Here is a 19,092-nt window from a genome sequence, read left to right as displayed (position 1 = left end):
CTGCACCCTGTCCTTCCTCTGTATGCAGCTGGAGAAGACCTGTACTAACGTCAGCTCAATCTGGTTTTTCCATCTTGCACAACCAGCGCCCTAGGGCCATTTTTGCGATGATGATTTTTGATGACTACTAAGGATACATTGTCTTAGAGAAGTCTTAACTTTGTTTTCCAAAAGCCTTGCTCATTGCTTGGAACACAGTCAATACTCAGTTGCATGTACATGCTATTATTTGTTCAACCAAAGCTGAATGCAGGAAGGAAACTGGTACCACTGGCAGTTCCTGACACTAGGAACTGCTGAGGATCAGGGAGGCTGTGGGTAGGGTGGCAAGGACCAGTAAATGAGTGGAGCGTCCTGGCTGGCAGCATTGGTGCGGGGGGGAGTCGGGGGTTGAGGGTAAAGAGGAGGGGGGGTTGGGGGCCATCCCAGTGGCAGTGCAAGCAACTGTGAGCATCTGAGAACCATGATGAAGAATTTAACAGAAGGTATGCAGCATGACATCATTGGTAGAGTGGGATTCGACATCTAAATATATCACAATCTATTTCGGTCTCCCCACAGGTTGCCCAAAGCAGCACACAATAGTTAGGCTTACTTTTGTCCATAGTTCATGGCATATTCGAAGTCTTTAAAGCTGACGTGACCATCTGAGTCTTGATCTACTTCCCTGGAAAATGAAACAGAAAGTTATTCACAGGTTAGTTTCGTCTCACCTTATGCATCAAGAGTACATCAGAACCTTCATTTCTTTTCGTGTCTACGTGAGAGGCACGTATTTTAACTACTTGAATGCTGAGGTTTATGCTTATCTTTTTTTTTTCCTTGATAATACCTAAGGTGTGAAGGAAAGGAAAAGTTATTTACTAAAACCTACAGAAATAATATATTCAATAAATTTAAAGGAATGTCATCAAGTGCACAGGTTATATTAAAAAAGGCAGGAGTGATGATTTTTCTAGTCATCCTGCAAATTCTTTCTGTGATATGTCAATAAATATACATGCATTTGTCAACCAAAAACACAATGCAGGAGGCTGCAAAGAAAAGAGTTTATTTAGGGTCTGAAGAATTGCAGTTTGGGAGATACAAATTCGGGTAACCCCGAAAGAGTGTTCAAAGGGAGAGACGAAAAGCCACGGGGTTGTTAAAAGCTGCTTGGTGAAATCTGTGACTGACTCTGACTCAAGTTAGAAAAGATTTGCCCTTGTGGAGTCACACGTTGTTTTAAGGTAAGGGTCCAGTAAATATTTTGCGTCTCTGGAAGGTGTTCTGGATGACGTCACCAGGACAAAAGATTTTGATGTGCAGAAGTCACACTTCCTTAATGGTCTCCTGGCTCCATTTTAGAGAACTCTCTTAGCAACACCAACTCCATTTTGATTTTCCTTTCACACATTACACAACAGAAGTGTGGAATAAAGAATTAAGAGATAAGAAAAACATTTGGGGAGTAAATAATAACGATGGGAACAGTGACTGACACCCTGCCTCGCACTGTCTTTATATCACCTGTCTCAGCAAATCTGTGCACAGATGCCAGGACGGGTCCATTTTACAGACATTGAGCCTAAAGCGGTTCAGTGGTTTCTGAAGGATCATGTTGCTGGTAAGTAACCAGGTTGGAAATTCAAATCATGATTGTTAAATTCCCAAACCAGGGCTCTATACTCTATTCCACATGTCTCCCTATGTAAATAGGATGGTCCAGAGAGAAGCGGTTGTGTTGCAATTCCCATGCAGCTAACTCAAGCTCCGGAAGTTTTCACTGGCTTCATTCATGGCCTCGGAAGCTTCGTTAATTCCTCACAAACACCTGATAAGCTTTCCTGACTCCTATGGAGAGGTGAAGATGTGAGCCTCTGGCTGGTCAGTGGAGGGTGTGGGCGGCCTCAGCTGGGTTGTCCGTGTGTGTCCCTACAGACACTGAGACAGGGGCATTGCTCCTTGAACAGGGAGCAGAGGAATGGCACCCATTCCACCCGGTCAAGATAACACATGGCAGAAGGACAAAATCATGGCATAAGCAATACCTTCAACTGCTACCAGAGAAAGCAGTGTTTAAGAGTGTGTTTGAAAGATAACTGATGAGCTGTGGTCCCAATTCCTCTTTGCGGGGCACTCTAAAACAATGCATTACGTGCCGTATTTGCCTTATTGGGTTGGTGCAAATTATATTTTGTTGAAACGGCAAATGGTATTAACCATTACATCGGGCTTTTTAAAGCAAGGACTGGCCCGAGTAACAAAGCCACTAATCACTGTAATAGTTTTAAAGCAGGCTTTTAAAATATTGAATTCTAAAATAAACTTTCTGAATATTTCATGCCAAAGTCTCTGAAGTCTATAATGGTACTGGATAGAGTGATAATAATTTTTCATTCTTTTGAAGTAGAGAAAATCCCTACTTCTCTGCCCCAGGGCAAAACCATGTTGCAGTATGTTAGTATAAAATGATTGCAGACTGTAGGGGCCATTACTCTTGTTACTTCTTTTGGTAAAATATACATGACGATTTCATGCTATACAGTACCAAAAGCAGAATGTCGGATCCCTTCTAAGGGATTAGAAATAATCAGTATCACATGTTACTGATTACAGAGTATAAATCATCCCTCCTATTAAATTAGATAATTGAAGATTCTTAATATTGCCTACATATTTTTTCTCAAGGAATTGGATTAGATAAATGGCCTTTTTTCTTCCCACTCTGAACTGATATGATTGAACTATAAATCTCATAGGGTGAGTTAAGTGGATAACCTAGAAAAGTAATATTTAGAATAAACTGTTTCTGATATATATACATATGTGTGTGTGTGTGTGTGTGTGTGTGTGTGTTCATTCACTTACTGAGATGCTGAATGCTTGTAGAAAAGGAAATCCTTTTGCCTGATTTTCTCAGTAAATAACTTTATTGTAATTCTATTAACTTCTTATTTTTCTTGCTGCCTTTGCCAAAGCTTCCCATCATAAAATGGGCACAGTATAACCAAGAGGTAATAAAATGGAAAAGTTTATTCGTAAGGCTTGGAGTGGCGTTTTTATAATGAATGGAGGAACATCATGTTTATATTTAGAATGAGACATGGTAAAACACTGTCTTCAACTTTTCTCCCTCATCACATATATATACGGTCGTCTCAAGGAGAATGAAAAGGAAATTCACATTTCAGAGCTATAATTTTAAAAGCTAAAATACTGTTTTTCATTGCAGACGGAATTATTCCAAAGAAGGAAAGTTTCACAGCACCCACACTCAAGTCACCATGTGATGGATGAGCAGATGTGGCAGGTGGGTAGAATTAGTGGTATGCTGAGGAGATGAAGAAAACGTCATTAGGTAAAACGTTTCATTGTTTCTGTTTACAGTGTTTAACACTAAAAGGAGTATACTCTCCTTATGAAACTAGAGTGTGCTGTCTTGGTGTCACCAACATACATTCAGCACTGAAATATTCCACCACCGTCACTCCAACTAGAAATAAACTCTGGGAAGGCAAGGACTTTCTCTTGTTTGCTGCTGTGTCCCCACCTCTTAGCCCGTAGCGGGTAATGAATGTTTGCAGAGTGAATGAATTTGTGGAGTAAATGAATCTGGGGAAACAGCGGACAACATTTTGGAATATCTACTGCCTCCCAGGAGGTTTGGGGGGATTAAAGAAAGTATATCATCACTGTTTTTATAGAGTCTAAAATACTAGCCAGAGAAATAATAACACACTGAAGAAGGCACCTAGGAGCCATCACTCAGGGACCAATAAGGAACGGTCAATTGTGGTCTCCATGCCCCAGCACATTTTGTAAATACAGACCGGGTACAGAGAGATCAAGTAAGACATGGACTCTGAAAGATGAGGGTGCTTAGAGCAATGGATGGAAGGAACCCCTTGAGTGTCAGGCTGACAACTTAGAGATAAAGAGCTGGAAACTGGAAACAAAGGCAGAGCACTGGACACATCTGCGTCTAACCTGCCCTGCAGCTGAAGTCTAAGCACTTGAAGCCACTTAACGAATTGCTCTTTTACTGGACATGTGGCTACAGACACAGATATAGATACATGCATATATACACACATACATACAGGCTTATATTTCACAACTGTCTTTTTAAAGGAATGAACAAAGTTTATACAGATGGATGAGAGGAAAATAAATTGCTATGAACAACAATAACTGCTTTCTAGACATGTAAATCCAGTTAAATTAAAGGCTTTTTGGTTTGCTTGGTTTTGAGATGCAAAGGGAGAGCTGGAATTGATGTGGGGAGTACAGACTCAAGAGAGCTGAACTGCTCTGTGTAACTCAGTATGGACAATATAGGACCATCTGGGAGGAAGGAGATGATGAGCAAGATAAGACAGGATGCAGGGAGAAGGGCTTCTGAGGGGTAGGGAGGAGGTTGGGATGCTACATGACGGGAATTGGCCCAAGAAAAAGGCCCCAGTGATCAAAGGTCCTTTAATTAACCGCTACGTTTACTGTGTGCTCCGAAGTTGTTCGTGTTGTGTGTTATAACCTCTCCTTTATCTTCACCAAGGGCTTGATAGGCACACAGTCTAAGGGGGGATGGTGTGTTTGGGGAGTGTGTGCTGAGTTCGGCACTGGAGATGAGTTCTGTCTGAGCGGGTGCAGTAGGAAGCAACAAAAGTGGGGTATGGTAAGATGACCATCAACTGAATTAACTCAGAGAGATGAGAACTCAGAGCCACAGGCCTTCCAGAAATTTGCAAAAACCTAGGAAGTGCTTTAAAATTCCACAGGATATGGAATGGGAGTCCCAGGCAATACTATCTGGACTTCGAAGGGCAGAAGACCCAGGGTGACAATGGGATACACTGAGAATTTCAGGCAGGACTAGACTCTGCCATTCGGCTGAATTCCAATAGTTTTCATATCTGTTAAAATACAAACATTTTTTGACTCATCAGATAAGTGGTTATAATTACTTTTATCACCATGAGCTTTAGCATTTGTCTCTTTACATCCTGATTTGTTAAGCAAGATTCTGCTCTTTCCTTTTTTTTTTTTAAACATCGTTATTGGAGTATAATTGCTTTACAATGGTGTGTTAGTTTCTGCTTTATAACAAAGTGAATCAGTTATACATATGTCCCCATATCTCTTCCCTCTTGCGTCTCCCTCCCTCCCACCCTCCCTATTTCACCCCTCTAGGTGGTCACAAAGCACCGAGCTGATCTTCCTGTGCTACGCGGCTGCTTCCCACTAGCTATCTATTTTACGTTTGGTAGTGTATATATGTCCATGCCACTCTCTCACTTTGTCACAGCTTATCCTTCCCCCTCCCTATATCCTCAAGTCCATTCTCTAGTAGGTCTGTGTCTTTATTCCCATCTTGTCCCTAGGTTCTTCACGACCATTTTTTTTCTTTTTAGATTCCATATATATGTGTTAGCATACGGTATTTGTTTTTCTCTTTCTGACTTACTTCACTCTGTATGACAGACTCTAGGTCCATCCACCTCACTGTAAATAACTCAATTTCGTTTCTTTTTATGGCTGAGTAATATTCCATTGTATACATGTGCCACCTCTTCTTTACCCATTCATCTGTTGATGGACACTTAGGTTGCTTCCATGTCCTGGCTACTGGAAACAGCTGCAATGAACATTTGGTACATGACTCTTTTTGAATTATGGTTTTCTCAGGGTATATGCCCAGTAGTGGGATTGCTGGGTCGTATGGTAGTTCTAATTTTAATTTTTTAAGGAACCTCCGTACTGTTCTCCATAGTGGCTGTATCAATTTACATTCCCACCAACAGTGCAAGAGGGTTCCCTTTCTTCCACACCATCTCCAGCATTTATTGTTTGTAGATTTTCTGATGATGGCCATTCTGACCGGTGTGAGATGATGTCGCATTGTAGTTTTGATTTGCATTTCTCTAATGATTAATGATGTTGAGCATTCTTTCATGTGTTTGTTGGCAATCTGTACATCTTCTTTGGAGAAATGTCTATTTAGGTCTTCTGCCCATTTTTGGATTGGGTTATTTTTTTGATATTGAGCTGCGTGAGCTGCTTGTAAATTTTGGAGATTAATCCTTTGTCAGTTGCTTCATTTGTAAATATTTTCTCCCATTCTGAGAGTTGTCTTTTCATCTTGTTTATGGTTTCCTTTGCTGTGCAAAAGCTTTGAAGTTTCATTAGGTCCCATTTGTTTATTTTTGTTTTTATTTCCATTTCCCTAGGAGGTGGGTCAAAAAGGATCTTGCTGTGATTTATGTCATAGAGTGTTCTGCCTATGTTTTCCTCTAAGAGTTTGATAGTGTCTGGCCTTACATTTAGGTCTTTAATCCATTTTGAGTTTATTTTTGGGTTTGGTGTCGGGCGTGTTCTAATTTCATTCTTTTACATGTAGCTGTCCAGTTTTCCCAGCACCACTTATTGAAGAGGCTGTCTTTTCTCTACTGTATATTCTTGCCTCCTTTATCAAAGATCACAAGCACTGAAATTGAAACTGTGATTAAAAGTCTTCCAACAAACAAGAGCCCAGGACCAGATGGCTTCACAGGCGAATTCTATCAAACATTTAGAGAAGGGCTAACACCTATCCTTCTCAAACTCTTCCAAAATATAACAGAGGGAGGAACACTCCCAAACTCATTCTACGAGGCCACGATCACCCTGATACCAAAACCAGACAAAGATGTCACAAAGAAAGAAAACTACAGGCCAATATCACTGATGAACATAGATGCAAAAATCCTCAACAAAATACTAGCAAACAGAATCCAACAGAACATTAAAAGGATCATACACTATGATCAAGTGGGGTTTATCCCAGGAATGCAAGGATTCTTCAATATACACAAATCAATCAATGTCATACATCATATTAACAAACTGAAGGAGAAAAACCATATGATCATCTCAATAGATGCAGAAAAAGCTTTCGACAAAATTCAACACCAATTTTTGATAAAAACCCTCCAGAAAGTAGGCATAGAGGGAACTTTCCTCAACATCATAAAGGCCATATATGACAAACCCACAGCCAACATCATCCTCAATGGTGAAGAACTGAAACAATTTCCACTAAGATCAGGAACAAAACAAGGTTGCCCACTCTCACCACTATTATTCAACATTGTTTTGGAAGTTTTAGCCACAGCAATCAGAGAAGAAAAAGAAATAAAAGGAATCCAAATCATAAAAGAAGTAAAGCTGTCACTGTTTGCAGATGACATGATACTATACACAGAGTATCCTAAAGATGCTACCAGAAAACTACTACAGCTAATCAACAAATTTGGTAAAGTAGCAGGATACAAAATTAATACACAGAAATCTCTTGCATTCCTATACACTAATGATGAAAAATCTGAAAGTGAAATTAAGAACACTCCCATTTACCATTGCAACAAAAAGAATAAAATATCTAGGAATAAACCTAAGGAGACAAAAGACCTGTATGTAGAAAATTATAAGACATTGATGAAAGAAATTAAAGATGATACAAATAGATGGAGAGATATACCATGTTCTTGGATTGGAAGAATCAACATTGTGAAAATGACTATACTACCCAAAGCAATCTACAGATTCAATGCAATCCATATCAAACTACCACTGGCATTTTTCACAGTACTAGGACAAAAAAATTCACAATTTGTATGGAAACACAAAAGACCCCGAATAGCCAAAGCAATCTTGAGAATGAAAAACGGAGCTGGAGGAATCAGGCTCCCTGACTTAAGACGATACTACAAAGCTACAGTAATCAAGACAATATGGTACTGGCACAAAAACAGAAATATAGATCAATGGAACAGGATAGAAAGCCCAGAGATACTCTTTCCTTTTGTGATGCAGTGTAGACTTAGCCCAGACTAGATATGTTCCTGTGACCTAGAGGCTAAGTGGCCCCCACCTTGAAGGAGCCAGGGTTTCACATGGTTAATTTTTTTATTAAGCTCAGCACCAGTGCTGCTCTAATATTACATTCTAAAGAAAAACATAGGTTGTTTTTAAATTTTAAAAATACATAAAAAGCAAATGTTTCTCACAAGTAGTAAATTTACATCATACCAATTTCTTGTAATGTTTTGAAAATAATTTTTGTTGTAAAATAATTCAAGATGGGCTTCCCTGGTGGCACAGTCATTAAGAATCCTCCTGCCAATGCAGGGGACACAGGTTCAAGCCCTGGTCTGGGAAGATCCCACGTGCTGCAGAGCAACTAAGCCTGTGCACCACAACTATTGAGCCTGCACTGTGGACCCCGCGAGCCACAACTACTGAAGCCTGTGTGCCTAGAGCCCGTGCTCTGCAACAAGATAAGCCACCACAAGGAGTAGACCGCGCACCGCAACAAAGAGTAGCCCCCGCTCACTGCAACTAGAGAAAGCCCGTGTGCAGCAACGAAGACCCAAAGCAGCCAAAAATAAATAAATAAAAATTTTAAAAATAAAAATAAAATAATAATTCAAGAGTGCCCCATGGCCAGTTCTCCAAAGCCAGATTTCAAATTGGAGTGCGTGCTTCTGCTCAAGTTACTTTAAAAAAAAAAAAAAAGAAGAAGAAGGAAGGAAGGAAAGAAATGAAGAGAGAGGAATTGAAACAATGGAATATTCTCTATTAAAATGATGTAAAGACTATAAAAGTGACATTTTTAAGTAGAAACAAGAGTACGGACTATATATAACTGCTATATTATAAACACCTATATTCATTTGGGCAGAAGTTGAAGATTATAAGCTAAACACAAACTTGTCTTATGGGTTATTTTGGCTTAAAATAGTCTTTAATATTCATCTCTTTTTCAATTGAAGGAAGGAATATTTTTTTCTTTTTGGTCTGAATTTTCTCAACAAGTGACCTTATTTATGTATAAATCCTCAACAGCTAGAGCACGATTTCTCAGTGTCGGTGCTGCTGACATTTTGGGCTGGATCATTCTTTGCTGTGGGAGCTGTCCTGCACACTGTAGGATGTTTAGCAGCATCCTTGGTTCCTACCCACTAGATGCCAGTAGGACTCTCCCCTGGCCCTCCCCAGCTATAACAGTCAAAAATGTCTCCCCTTATTGCCAAGTGTCTCCTGGGGGGACAAAACCATCCCTGATTGAAAACCACTGAGCTAGAGGAGCCAAAGTTGGAGGCAATTCTCTGGAACATTCCAGCTAAATCTATACTTACTGGAAAATTGCTTTAAAGACTTTTTTTTCTAAACAAGTGATTTCGGGGCAGAGGAGGCACACGTTTCTTGGACAGATTAAGCAGATAATTGCCTCAACCCTCTGCCTCGCCGACACTAAGGTTTTGAATGGAGCCCAGAGAAGAAGGCAAGCTTTGCCTTCTGGTGATAACAGAGCCAGTGGCGGGCATATCTGTGTTCGCAGCACATACACTGACAGTCGGCAATTATTTTGAGTCACTGTGATAGTTACACGGGGTGTTGAAAGTTGACGCTGCATTTGATTCACCTGAAACATGAATGAGAAATTTAATGTGGAGGCAAAGATGTAAATGAGAAAAGTTTTCTGAGTGGAATTTTTGGGGCAGGGAAAAGGGAGAGAGGCCTTCTTTCTGATTCTTTACGGAATAATTTAAAGGAAAGTCAGAACTACCATTATATTAGGGACAAAGCCATCATACTGACCGAACAGTGAGAGTAAAAATTACCCTCCAAGCAAGGAGCCCCTGCTGGGCATGAGAGGACCCGCCAATTGAAGCTGCGATGCTGACAGCTCCTCCCGCAAGCAGCCTTCTCTTCTGAGGACCCTGCCGGTTCTCCCCACTGGCATGCTTGCCTCTTTGTTGATGAGAGTTCTGCAGGGCTCGACAGCAATTCAGTCGGAGATGTGTTTATTAATTTTACCTTTTTAGAGATGTGTTGTTATAAAGCAGAAACGAACACACCATTGTAAAGAAATTATACTCCAATAAAGGTGTTAAAAAAAGGAAGAAAGAAAGAAAGAAAAGCCATTCAGACACCCAGGAAAGACAGAAGAGCCACGTAGATGGTTTCTGGTCCTTTGCAGGTTCCTACATGGCTCTGGCAGATGCCTTCCCTTTAGTGTGTGTTGCACCCCCTTCGTGCCCCGCCTCACACTCGCCACCCATCTTTTGCTCCAGCCTTTGCTGGGGGTGCCTTGCATCACCAGGTACCTCCCGCTGTTCACCTGGGATTGCCTGGAATCACCTGGGCGGGGCCTAACCCTTACAGCCCTGAAGTATGAAAAAAGGAGTTAACGCCCCATAGGTGACCCTTGACCAATGAGGGGACAGGCGTCAATGGATAACCACTTTCCCTCAGTCCCTCTGAGGTTCTCTCGGCTCATGGGAGGTTCTGGTGGGACTGAGTCGCTCACAGAAGTAACAACCGCGGTAAAAGGTCCTTGCGCCGGTTTGCTTTCATTACCTGTTCTGCTCTTGCACACCAAGGTTGTGCCCCAAACAAGCAACCTGCAATGCAAGCCCTCATCCGAAGCTCTGCTTTCAGAGAGATCCCAGGCTGACACAGTGAAAAGTTTATGTTGAGAGATGAAGTTCTCACGGGGCATTTAAATTGCCATCATCAACAGCATGTCACATCAGATTCTCATTCAAGTAAAAGGGAACTCACTATTGAAACAGATCAGTTTCTTCTATGTGGAAAATGATTTTTAGAGCAAATTAAATATTCCCTTTAAGAAGAGCTCTGAAGGTTGAAGTTCCAGGCAGTTGAAATGCCAAAGTCAACCAGAAAAAGAGCAGCATTCTCTTCATTGTATCATATGCATGTCTTACTTAATGCTATCTAGCCTGCCAACAGTAAACGGTACTATTAGACTTTAGGTGAGGATAATGTATTCCTCAGTATAAGAGACTTCTGCCACTTGGATGCAGAGGTACAGCTATGGGCTGGCTGTGGACAGGTGGTGGAATTGGCCATTGAGGATGAACTGTGGAGGATAAAAGGATGGCCAGGAACAAAGAATGACACAAGCCAGGCAAAACTTTGGCCTCATTAGGATCAGGCTCAGCCCACTAGATGAAAGACACAGTGGATGCTGTCAGCTACTTCCCCAGCATCTATGCCCCCATCCCCTGTGCTACTCAGCAGCTGTGTGATTCGGGTGGATGGGTTCCCACCCCAAGCTCCAGAAGCGGGATCCCACTGGCCTAATAAGCCAACCAATTCAATCCCACTCTCCTTAGTGTGGTGACTGGTTTAAGGATTCGCTGGTTGATTAGTACATGGCATTCCTCCCCTGACCACTGCTGATGGGCAAAGAGTTGGGTCAACCATAATGAAGCCTGGAAATTTTGTTTGCGAGCTGAGAAAGGAGAAGCTCTTTCAGCTGGGATGCAGAGGTGACACGATATTACAATGGTCCTTCTCCTACCACAAGAGTACAAAGTCCACAACAGTTCTATGAGCCATTGATCCAAAAATTTTTGCACCTGCTTTTCATTGTCAATTATCAGCCTGAAAATGGAGCTATACACAGTGAAGGGAAGAATCAGAAAAATTAGAGTGAACTGGAGCCTAATCAACCAGGCCTGAAGCATGCCCAATTTCAAAACTCTTAGTCACCTGATCCAATAAATTCCCTGGGTTGTTAAAGGAAGTATGAAATGGATTTCCTGGTACTTGCAAATAAAAGTGTCCTGACATGCCAGGTATCCCATCTGAAATCTTTTCTAAACCTTATAATATCTGGAACTTGGTAGACATAGAGTAGACACTCATAAATTCAATATTTTTGAAATAAGTATTCCATTTTGAAAGAAACCCTAAAATAACTCAGATTTTTCTCTTTGGGTGCCATCTCAAGATCCTGGATTATTCTCCACAGTTCTGCATTCTAAAGAAGTTACTTCCTTGCTGTAATCCAACAAAAATCTTTGTTTACAGTGGCTTAACTGTGATTATGTGCTGAAAGAAGGTATTGATGGGACCGATATGGTTTTTCCCTAAAGAGTGACAGGATAGATTCTCCAGTCCAAGAAAAAGAAAGAAGAAAGGAAAATGGATGTGAAATGCAGTCACAGCTGGCAAAAGTGATTAACCATAAATAAGGACTCACTTTTTCCTATTTACTAGGATTTTAAAATGAGGAGTCTTATGTAAAGCTAGAGATATTTTAAAAGGAGGAAAGAATGTAATTTCAGTATGCCTGATTATTGACTACTTGTGTGCATGTGGATAACTGCAATCAACATATAGCCCAAAGTCTCATTTCTGGCAAAGAGTTTCATATTCCTTCTCTACCAAGTGTTTTAGCAGAACTGCTAATAAATAGTGACATGATCTTTTTTCTCAGTTTGAATCTCTGGAAGAGAAATTGTGATGGAAGAAAATAGCATGGATCAGACAGCTTTAAGGATAAAGAACAAAAACAAAAGTGAGCCTCTTTGGACTAAGCATAAAAAATCTGGTTCCTGTACTTTTGGGTCACTACGTCCTCCGTTCTCTCCCCACGCCATATCTGTGTAAGAGGCTTACTCTGAATACAGCAGGGAGGCAGTGTGATCCACCAGAAAAGGCCTAGGAGGGAGCTTTCATCTTAGCGAGGCTAGGTGACCCTGGGCAAGTGTCTCAGCAGCTGTGAATCTCAAGCTTCTCACTGGTCAAGCTGCTCGACTATGGTTGCTAAGATTTGATACAGCTGTACATTTTGATGAATCTATGCTGGATCTTAGTCTACAACTAGTGTCTCTGTACCGAAAGTCTAAAAAGGCAAGTCAACCCCCGTTAGCCATTTTTAGCCTTTAAAAAGTAGTTTGAGGGCTTCCCTGGTGGCGCAGTGGTTGAGAGTCCGCCTGCCAATGCAGGGGACACGGGTTCGTGCCCCAGTCTGGGAAGATCCCACATGCCGCGGAGCGGCTGGGCCCGTGAGCCATGGCCGCCGAGCCTGCGCGTCCGGAGCCTGTGCTCCGCAACGGGAGAGGCCACAACAGTGAGAGGCCCGCATACCGCAAAAAAAAAAAAAAAATGTAGTTTGACTCTTTAACCCACAGACAGTTGTAAGGAACCATAAACATATATACATGTAAATGGGAAAACAATGATCCTGCCTTCAATAGTATGAAATATGAATGGAGATAAAGCCATTTCTATTTCAAATATATAATCACTTCAGCTGAGATATCTAGTATCATCTTGAACTTGATTATGAGATAACAGAAATGGGACAGAGATGGCAATCATTTAATCTCTTAAGAACAGCTATTTTGAAGAGCTTTTCACTCTATGCTCAATAGATTTCTAGCAGGTTATGATCTGGCTAGAAAGAAAGCATAATGATGAGGAAAATTATGTTTTCAATAACACAGGCTTTTACACTACAAGTTCTTCCACAAAGGAGGCAATAAAATGAACTCTGACCACTTTAACTGATGGCATAATGGCTCCATGAACAGATGTGGCCTCTCTGAAAGCAACAAGTTCATATCCTTGATTGGAGGTTTAGAATGAGCTGAACTTTCAAGTGTAATGTAGGAAAGATTACATACTTCCAGACAAGAAAGCTGAGTATTAGGGGGTTCAGATGCTTGGAGAGACGGACTAAAAGAATAAAGCTTAATAAGCTTCATTTTGCTAATGCAACAAATAGAGTTGAAGTTGAAATATGAACTATAAACATTGAGTCATTTATAAATGCCCTGCTAATAATGCTGTTAGCCACTGTCAGATAGGAAGCTTGCTTTTTTAAAAAGCATACTTCCTCGGAGTCAGAAAACACCAATTGTCAGATAATGCTTATTTTCCCTAGTAGTATAATGTTTTCGAGAAGAATATATTTTTAATAATATATGATGGGGGACTGTGGAATTTTTTGTTTGCTTATTTCAAATTGGTGGGGATAAACAGGTTGGTAGGAAAAGGAGCTGGGATCATTTACTATCCATTTATCCATTTGGGAATGGCTGGAGTCTGTTTCCATGGCAGAGCCTGCTATGTGTTCAACAAAACTTATTTCCTTCTCTTCCTGAGAACGTAGCTAAACCACATTTTCCAGCCTCCCTTGCAATTAGATGGGACTGGGAGTTCTGGCAACAGAAGGATAATAATATAATAATATAGAAACAAAGAATATCCATTGCTCCATCTAATTAAAAGCACTCACATTTCAAAGGAGTGTACAGGACCTGACAGTCACCCCAGGGACTCTGGCACAGCCAGATCCTGAAAGATATTCTCATACTGTGTTAGTAGAGACTCACAGTAATCCAAGGGATTAACTCTATATAGCTTGGTAGAGGAACAATATTTTAAAATTCTATCAAGTCAGGGTGGTTTTTTTTTTTTTCATTAAATGAGAGTACAGGAATTTATAAAAATTAAGGTTTTTAACTGCTTACACTGTAGTTTTAAATAATCCACTAGGGAAAATAAGATTTTACATCTCAGGCCAGTTCTCAATGATATGCATCACTGAGCCAATAGAAAATCTGGCCTTACTTCATAATTGCAATAAATTATTTATGTTTTTGTTTACAGCATACTCTCAGCATTTAAAACCTCTGGGTCTGTGGACAATAATAAGCAATATGAAAAATGAATAACACTTCATAATGAAACAATTCCCTCAGATGATCAGAAGTAGCCTATTAATAAAGCCCACCTATAATCACAAAGTCACACCAAATGGAATAACCACAAGGGCTTTTTTAGAATTTCAGTCAAAATAGAATTCCAGTGGAAAGAGATGAAAGTTCAGAGGGCGTATGGCAAGTGTTTAGAAAATCATGAAATGCAAAGAGAATGAACATGGCCAAATTAATCAAATCCTAGGCTAAGACCAAGGGACTCCAAGTGCAACTGCAGAGGGGATATTTTAGGACCAGAACCTGGAAGGGCTTCTTCACACAACAGCTAGAAAACAGGACTCCTTTTCTATCCCTGAACTAATAATTCCCAAGGTTGGTATGGGGATGGGTGAAGAAGAGGGGATGTACCCCACTTAATGAGGTCTCACAAAGTACATGACACCCCCCTGTTCCAATCCTCACGGGCCTCTCCCCTCCCGTTCGGCACTGAGAATCACTCTCCAGCGGGGTGACCACAGTGCCGGGAGCTGGCATGACATTTGCCTTCTGAGCGGGTGGGAGGGTTGGAGAGTATCCGGAGGTCTCAGGCTGAGAACAGAAGCTGGCTCAAGGAGGGTTTCAGTAATGCGTAAATCACCAAGGGACATTAGGAGTGTGTTGGGGGGTAGGGGCGGGGCCCTTCTTAGCCTTGAGAAGAAAATGGACTCTCCCATAAACGGCCACAGCAATACTGATTTCAGGGGTTCAAATTACTGGTCCCAACCAGCGTGACGTTTTCTACCCATTATCTAGTCTCTCCTGCCCACAGGCAGGGCCACATCACTGATTACAGAGTATTCCAGCCACTAAAAAAGATCCCGATCTTCATTAAAGATACAAAGTGTTGATCTGTGCTGGCTAAGTGAGGTAAAATGTTTGTGCCCTTCTAGTAACAACTCAACGAGGCTATTTCAGGATATTTATTAAACCAATTAAGTATTTACACTATGCTCAGGTACAGAGGCACAGTCATAGAGTACATAAATATGAGAAGATGAAAACAAGAAAATTTATGCTGGGAAAACTGTTTTTCCGGTTTCCTCGAATTGGGTGCAGAGGACGCACTGACTGTTTGGGAACGAGTTTGCGTTGAGCAGGCATCAATGGTGACCTCGTGACCACCTGCACACATCTTTTTGCTGTGGTTGAACTAAGGTAACCAGGAAAAGTTCATCACCTCCCCAGATGTTTTCCTTGTGGGGTGTACAGTCTACGTCTTGGAAAGTGGTGATTAAGGGCTGGAAAGACAATTTAGGAAATCTTCAAAGCCTAAAGACTAAACGAAATGGGTCTATTCCTACAATTTTCCCCGTCAATTAAAATTTTTAGTGCCATGATGATGATGAACCCAAACTACAAATACTTTCTTTAGCCTATGGTGCACATGTGGCAAAGGAGTCCATGTTTTCTCAAATACAGTGATAGTCCGTGAATACTGGACCACCTGTGTTATATTATTACTAGTTTCCCTCCTCACTTGACTGTAAACTTGCAGTAGGCAGAGACCACATACATGTTCACTGTGCTGTTCTGAGACTTGATGCAGTGCCTGACACCCACACTGGCATTCAAGAAACATGTACTGTATATATGAACATGTGAATAGGAAAGTTTGGAAACGGGAGAAAAGAAATGTCACTTACCATCCCATGATCTTAAACCAGTTGCTATCATCATTGTGGCACTTTTCTTTCTGATTAGGGTAAGAAATTCTGTATTCTGCCCTTTTAAATGTGCTATAAACATTTCCCCCATTGTTATAGTCTTTATTATTTCCATTTTTAATGGCTGTATATGATTTTATCAAATGGAATTGTAATAATTTACTTATTTTTTGGACTTTTTTTTTTTTTCGGTACGCGGGCCTCTCACTGTTGTGGCCTCTCCCGCCGCGGAGCACAGGCTCTGGATGTGCAGGCTCAGCGGCCATGGCTCACGGGCCTAGCTGCTCCACGGCATGTGGGATTCTTCTGTATCGGGGCACGAATCCGTGTCTCCTGCATCGGCAGGCGGACTCTCAACCACTGCGCCACCAGGGAGGCCCCTATTTGTTGGACTTTTGAAATGCCCCAGTCTTTTTGCTTTTACAGCTGTGTCAATGAACACATTCACTAAAAATGCTTTTTCTGAGAAACAGATTCTTGAGTTCATTTACTTATTCATCAGACACACACTAAAAGCCACTATGGACCAAGTGCATTAGGTTCTGAAGATGTAGGGGTGAGCAGAAAAGAAATAGAGCCCCTTGCAGCTTTTAGTTCAGCCAGGGAGAGAATTAAATAATTCTACAAGAAAGTAGAAGCACCAGTGTGCTAAGTGCCCTGCAGGAGAGACAGAAGGTGGTGAAGTACAGGGCAGGGACGGATTGCCCAGAAGAGGGGACAGCATGCACAAGGGCCTCATGGCAAGAGACAGCAAGTACATTCAAGGAACTGGAAGAAGCAATGAGAGTACAGAGCGGGGATGAGCATGGAGCCCAATGAGGCTGAGGATGAATGGAATGAAATTGCTCAGGACCTGGTGGGCCACTTAAGGATTCTGGTTATAATCCAAAGAGCTATGGGAAGCTGCCAAAGTGCTTCAAGGAGAGGGCTAATGTGCTTAAATATACATTTTGAAAGTTCATCCTTGCTGAGGTAGGCAGAAGGATGGCCCTCCAAAGATGTCCATGCTCTAATCCCTGGAACGTATGGTTGTGTTCCATGGGAAAAGGGGGATAGGGTTGTAGATGGAATTAAGGCCGCTGACCTTAAAACGGAAGATTATCCCAGATTATCCAGGTGGGCCCAATGTAATCTCAAGGATCTTTAAAGGAGGAAGAGAGAAGTAAGTAGAAGACTCAGGAATGAGTCAGAGAGAGATTGGAAGATGCTAAGCTGCTGGCTTTGAAAATGGAGGAAGGTGCCCTGAGCCAAGGAATGCAGGTGGCCTCCAGAAGCTGGAAAAGGAGAGGAAGTGGATTTTCCCCTAGAGCCTCTAGCTGTAAGGCAGCCCAGCTGACATCTTGATTTTGGCCCAGGGAGGCCCATTTTGGATCCCTAACCTCTAGTATGGAAAGCTAACAAATGTGTGTTAAGTCACTAAGTCTGGGGTAATTCGTTACAGCAGCCATAGGAATTTAATACAAGGGGGCAGATCGTGGGTTTTGTTTTGGATAGTTGAGTTTCACATGTCCTCAACATAAAGAATAGGGACATTTGGAAGTATTCATCTATTTAGCTACTTTTCTAATAAGTTACATGATCTGTAAAGAAATTTGACTTTTCACGACCCCAGTTTTATCATATATAAAAACAAGTTTTATTTAAGGTCGGTTCTACTTCTAAATCTCTCTGAGTTTATAAGCTTGAAAAGAAACAAATATGCTTTCCCCTTAGATTCCTGTCAGTACTTGGCAGTCATTCGGGAAAAAGTGATATTAAAAATAGTGGATCTAAACTAAAGGGGGAAAAGATTCCATTAAAAATGCACCCCATATATAAAATTATCTTTAAATACCTTAATAAGAAATGTGTTGAATTTACATAAAGAAAACTACAGAATTCCATGGAGACCTACAAAAGGATATTTTAAAATGTCCATATGTGTGTTCCTGGATGGGAAGACTGAACGTTGTAAACATGCCAAATTCTTCCCAATTAATTTATAAGTTGAACGCAATTTTCATCGGAACCCCACAGGGAGGTTTTTGGAACTCTGCAAAAATGATTCTACCATCCATCTGGAAAATAAACAGGCAGGAAGAGCTGAGAACAATTTGAAAACAAGAAATACCAGGTTTTAGAATATATTATAAGAACTGGGGGAAAAAGTGTGTCCTTGGTGTAAGAATAAGGGAAGAGAGTAGATCACAGCCTGGAAAGGTCCCCTAGGATGTGAAAGAACTCAATACAGAATATGATAATCAAGACATTATATATAGGGCTTCCCTGGTGGCGCAGTGGTTGAGAGTCCGCCTGCCGATGCAGGGGACACGGGTTCGTGCCCTGGTCTGGGAAGATCCCACATGCCGTGGAGCGGCTGGGCCCGTGAGCTGTGGCTGCTGAGCCTGCGCGTCCGGAGCCTGTGTTCCGCAACGGGAGAGGCCGCAACAGTGAGAGGCCCGCGTACCGCAAAAAAAAAAAAAAAAAAAAAAAAAAAAAAAAGACATTATATATAAATAGGGGTTATCTAGCAAATTATAAGGGGAAAACTGGTTTGCAATTTGGAAACAAAAATGTTTAGATCATCACCCTATGCTAAATACCCAACTAAATTCCAAAGCACTAAACAATCTTAAAATTCAAAGCAACCAAGAAAATGGAAGTGGATATTAACCTGGCCTCTAGATGAGGAAAACTTTCTCAGTATAAAAGCAGTGGGAAAAAATTGCAAAGGAAAAGATCACAGGTTTGAATATATGAAAACTTAAAACTTTGCAGATCAAAAAATCATCATAAAATAAAAGGAAAACAGCACACTGGGAATAATAGTTGTGATAAAAATAGAAACAGGTCAATATTCTCATCATAGAAAAGAGGTAAATGACATGGATAGATAATCCACAGAAGAG

The 19,092-nt window shown here is 41.1% G+C and overlaps 1 protein-coding gene across 1 annotated transcript in view; it reads right to left on the bottom strand.

Annotated features, from left to right (window-relative positions):
* Positions 1 to 591: 591 nt before the first annotated feature.
* The window catches only part of EFCAB11 (EF-hand calcium binding domain 11), a 143,559-nt gene continuing 125,058 nt past the window's right edge, over positions 592 to 19,092 (bottom strand). Inside the window, exon 6 of the mRNA XM_065872719.1 lies at positions 592 to 667. Within this exon, the coding sequence (XP_065728791.1) occupies positions 592 to 667 (76 nt within the window). The remainder of the gene's footprint in view (positions 668 to 19,092) is intronic.

The sequence above is a fragment of the Phocoena phocoena genome, chromosome 2 (assembly GCF_963924675.1).
Source record: "Phocoena phocoena chromosome 2, mPhoPho1.1, whole genome shotgun sequence".
NCBI classification, from domain to species: domain Eukaryota; kingdom Metazoa; phylum Chordata; class Mammalia; order Artiodactyla; family Phocoenidae; genus Phocoena; species Phocoena phocoena.
This window is presented reverse-complemented; position numbering and strand designations above follow the sequence as displayed.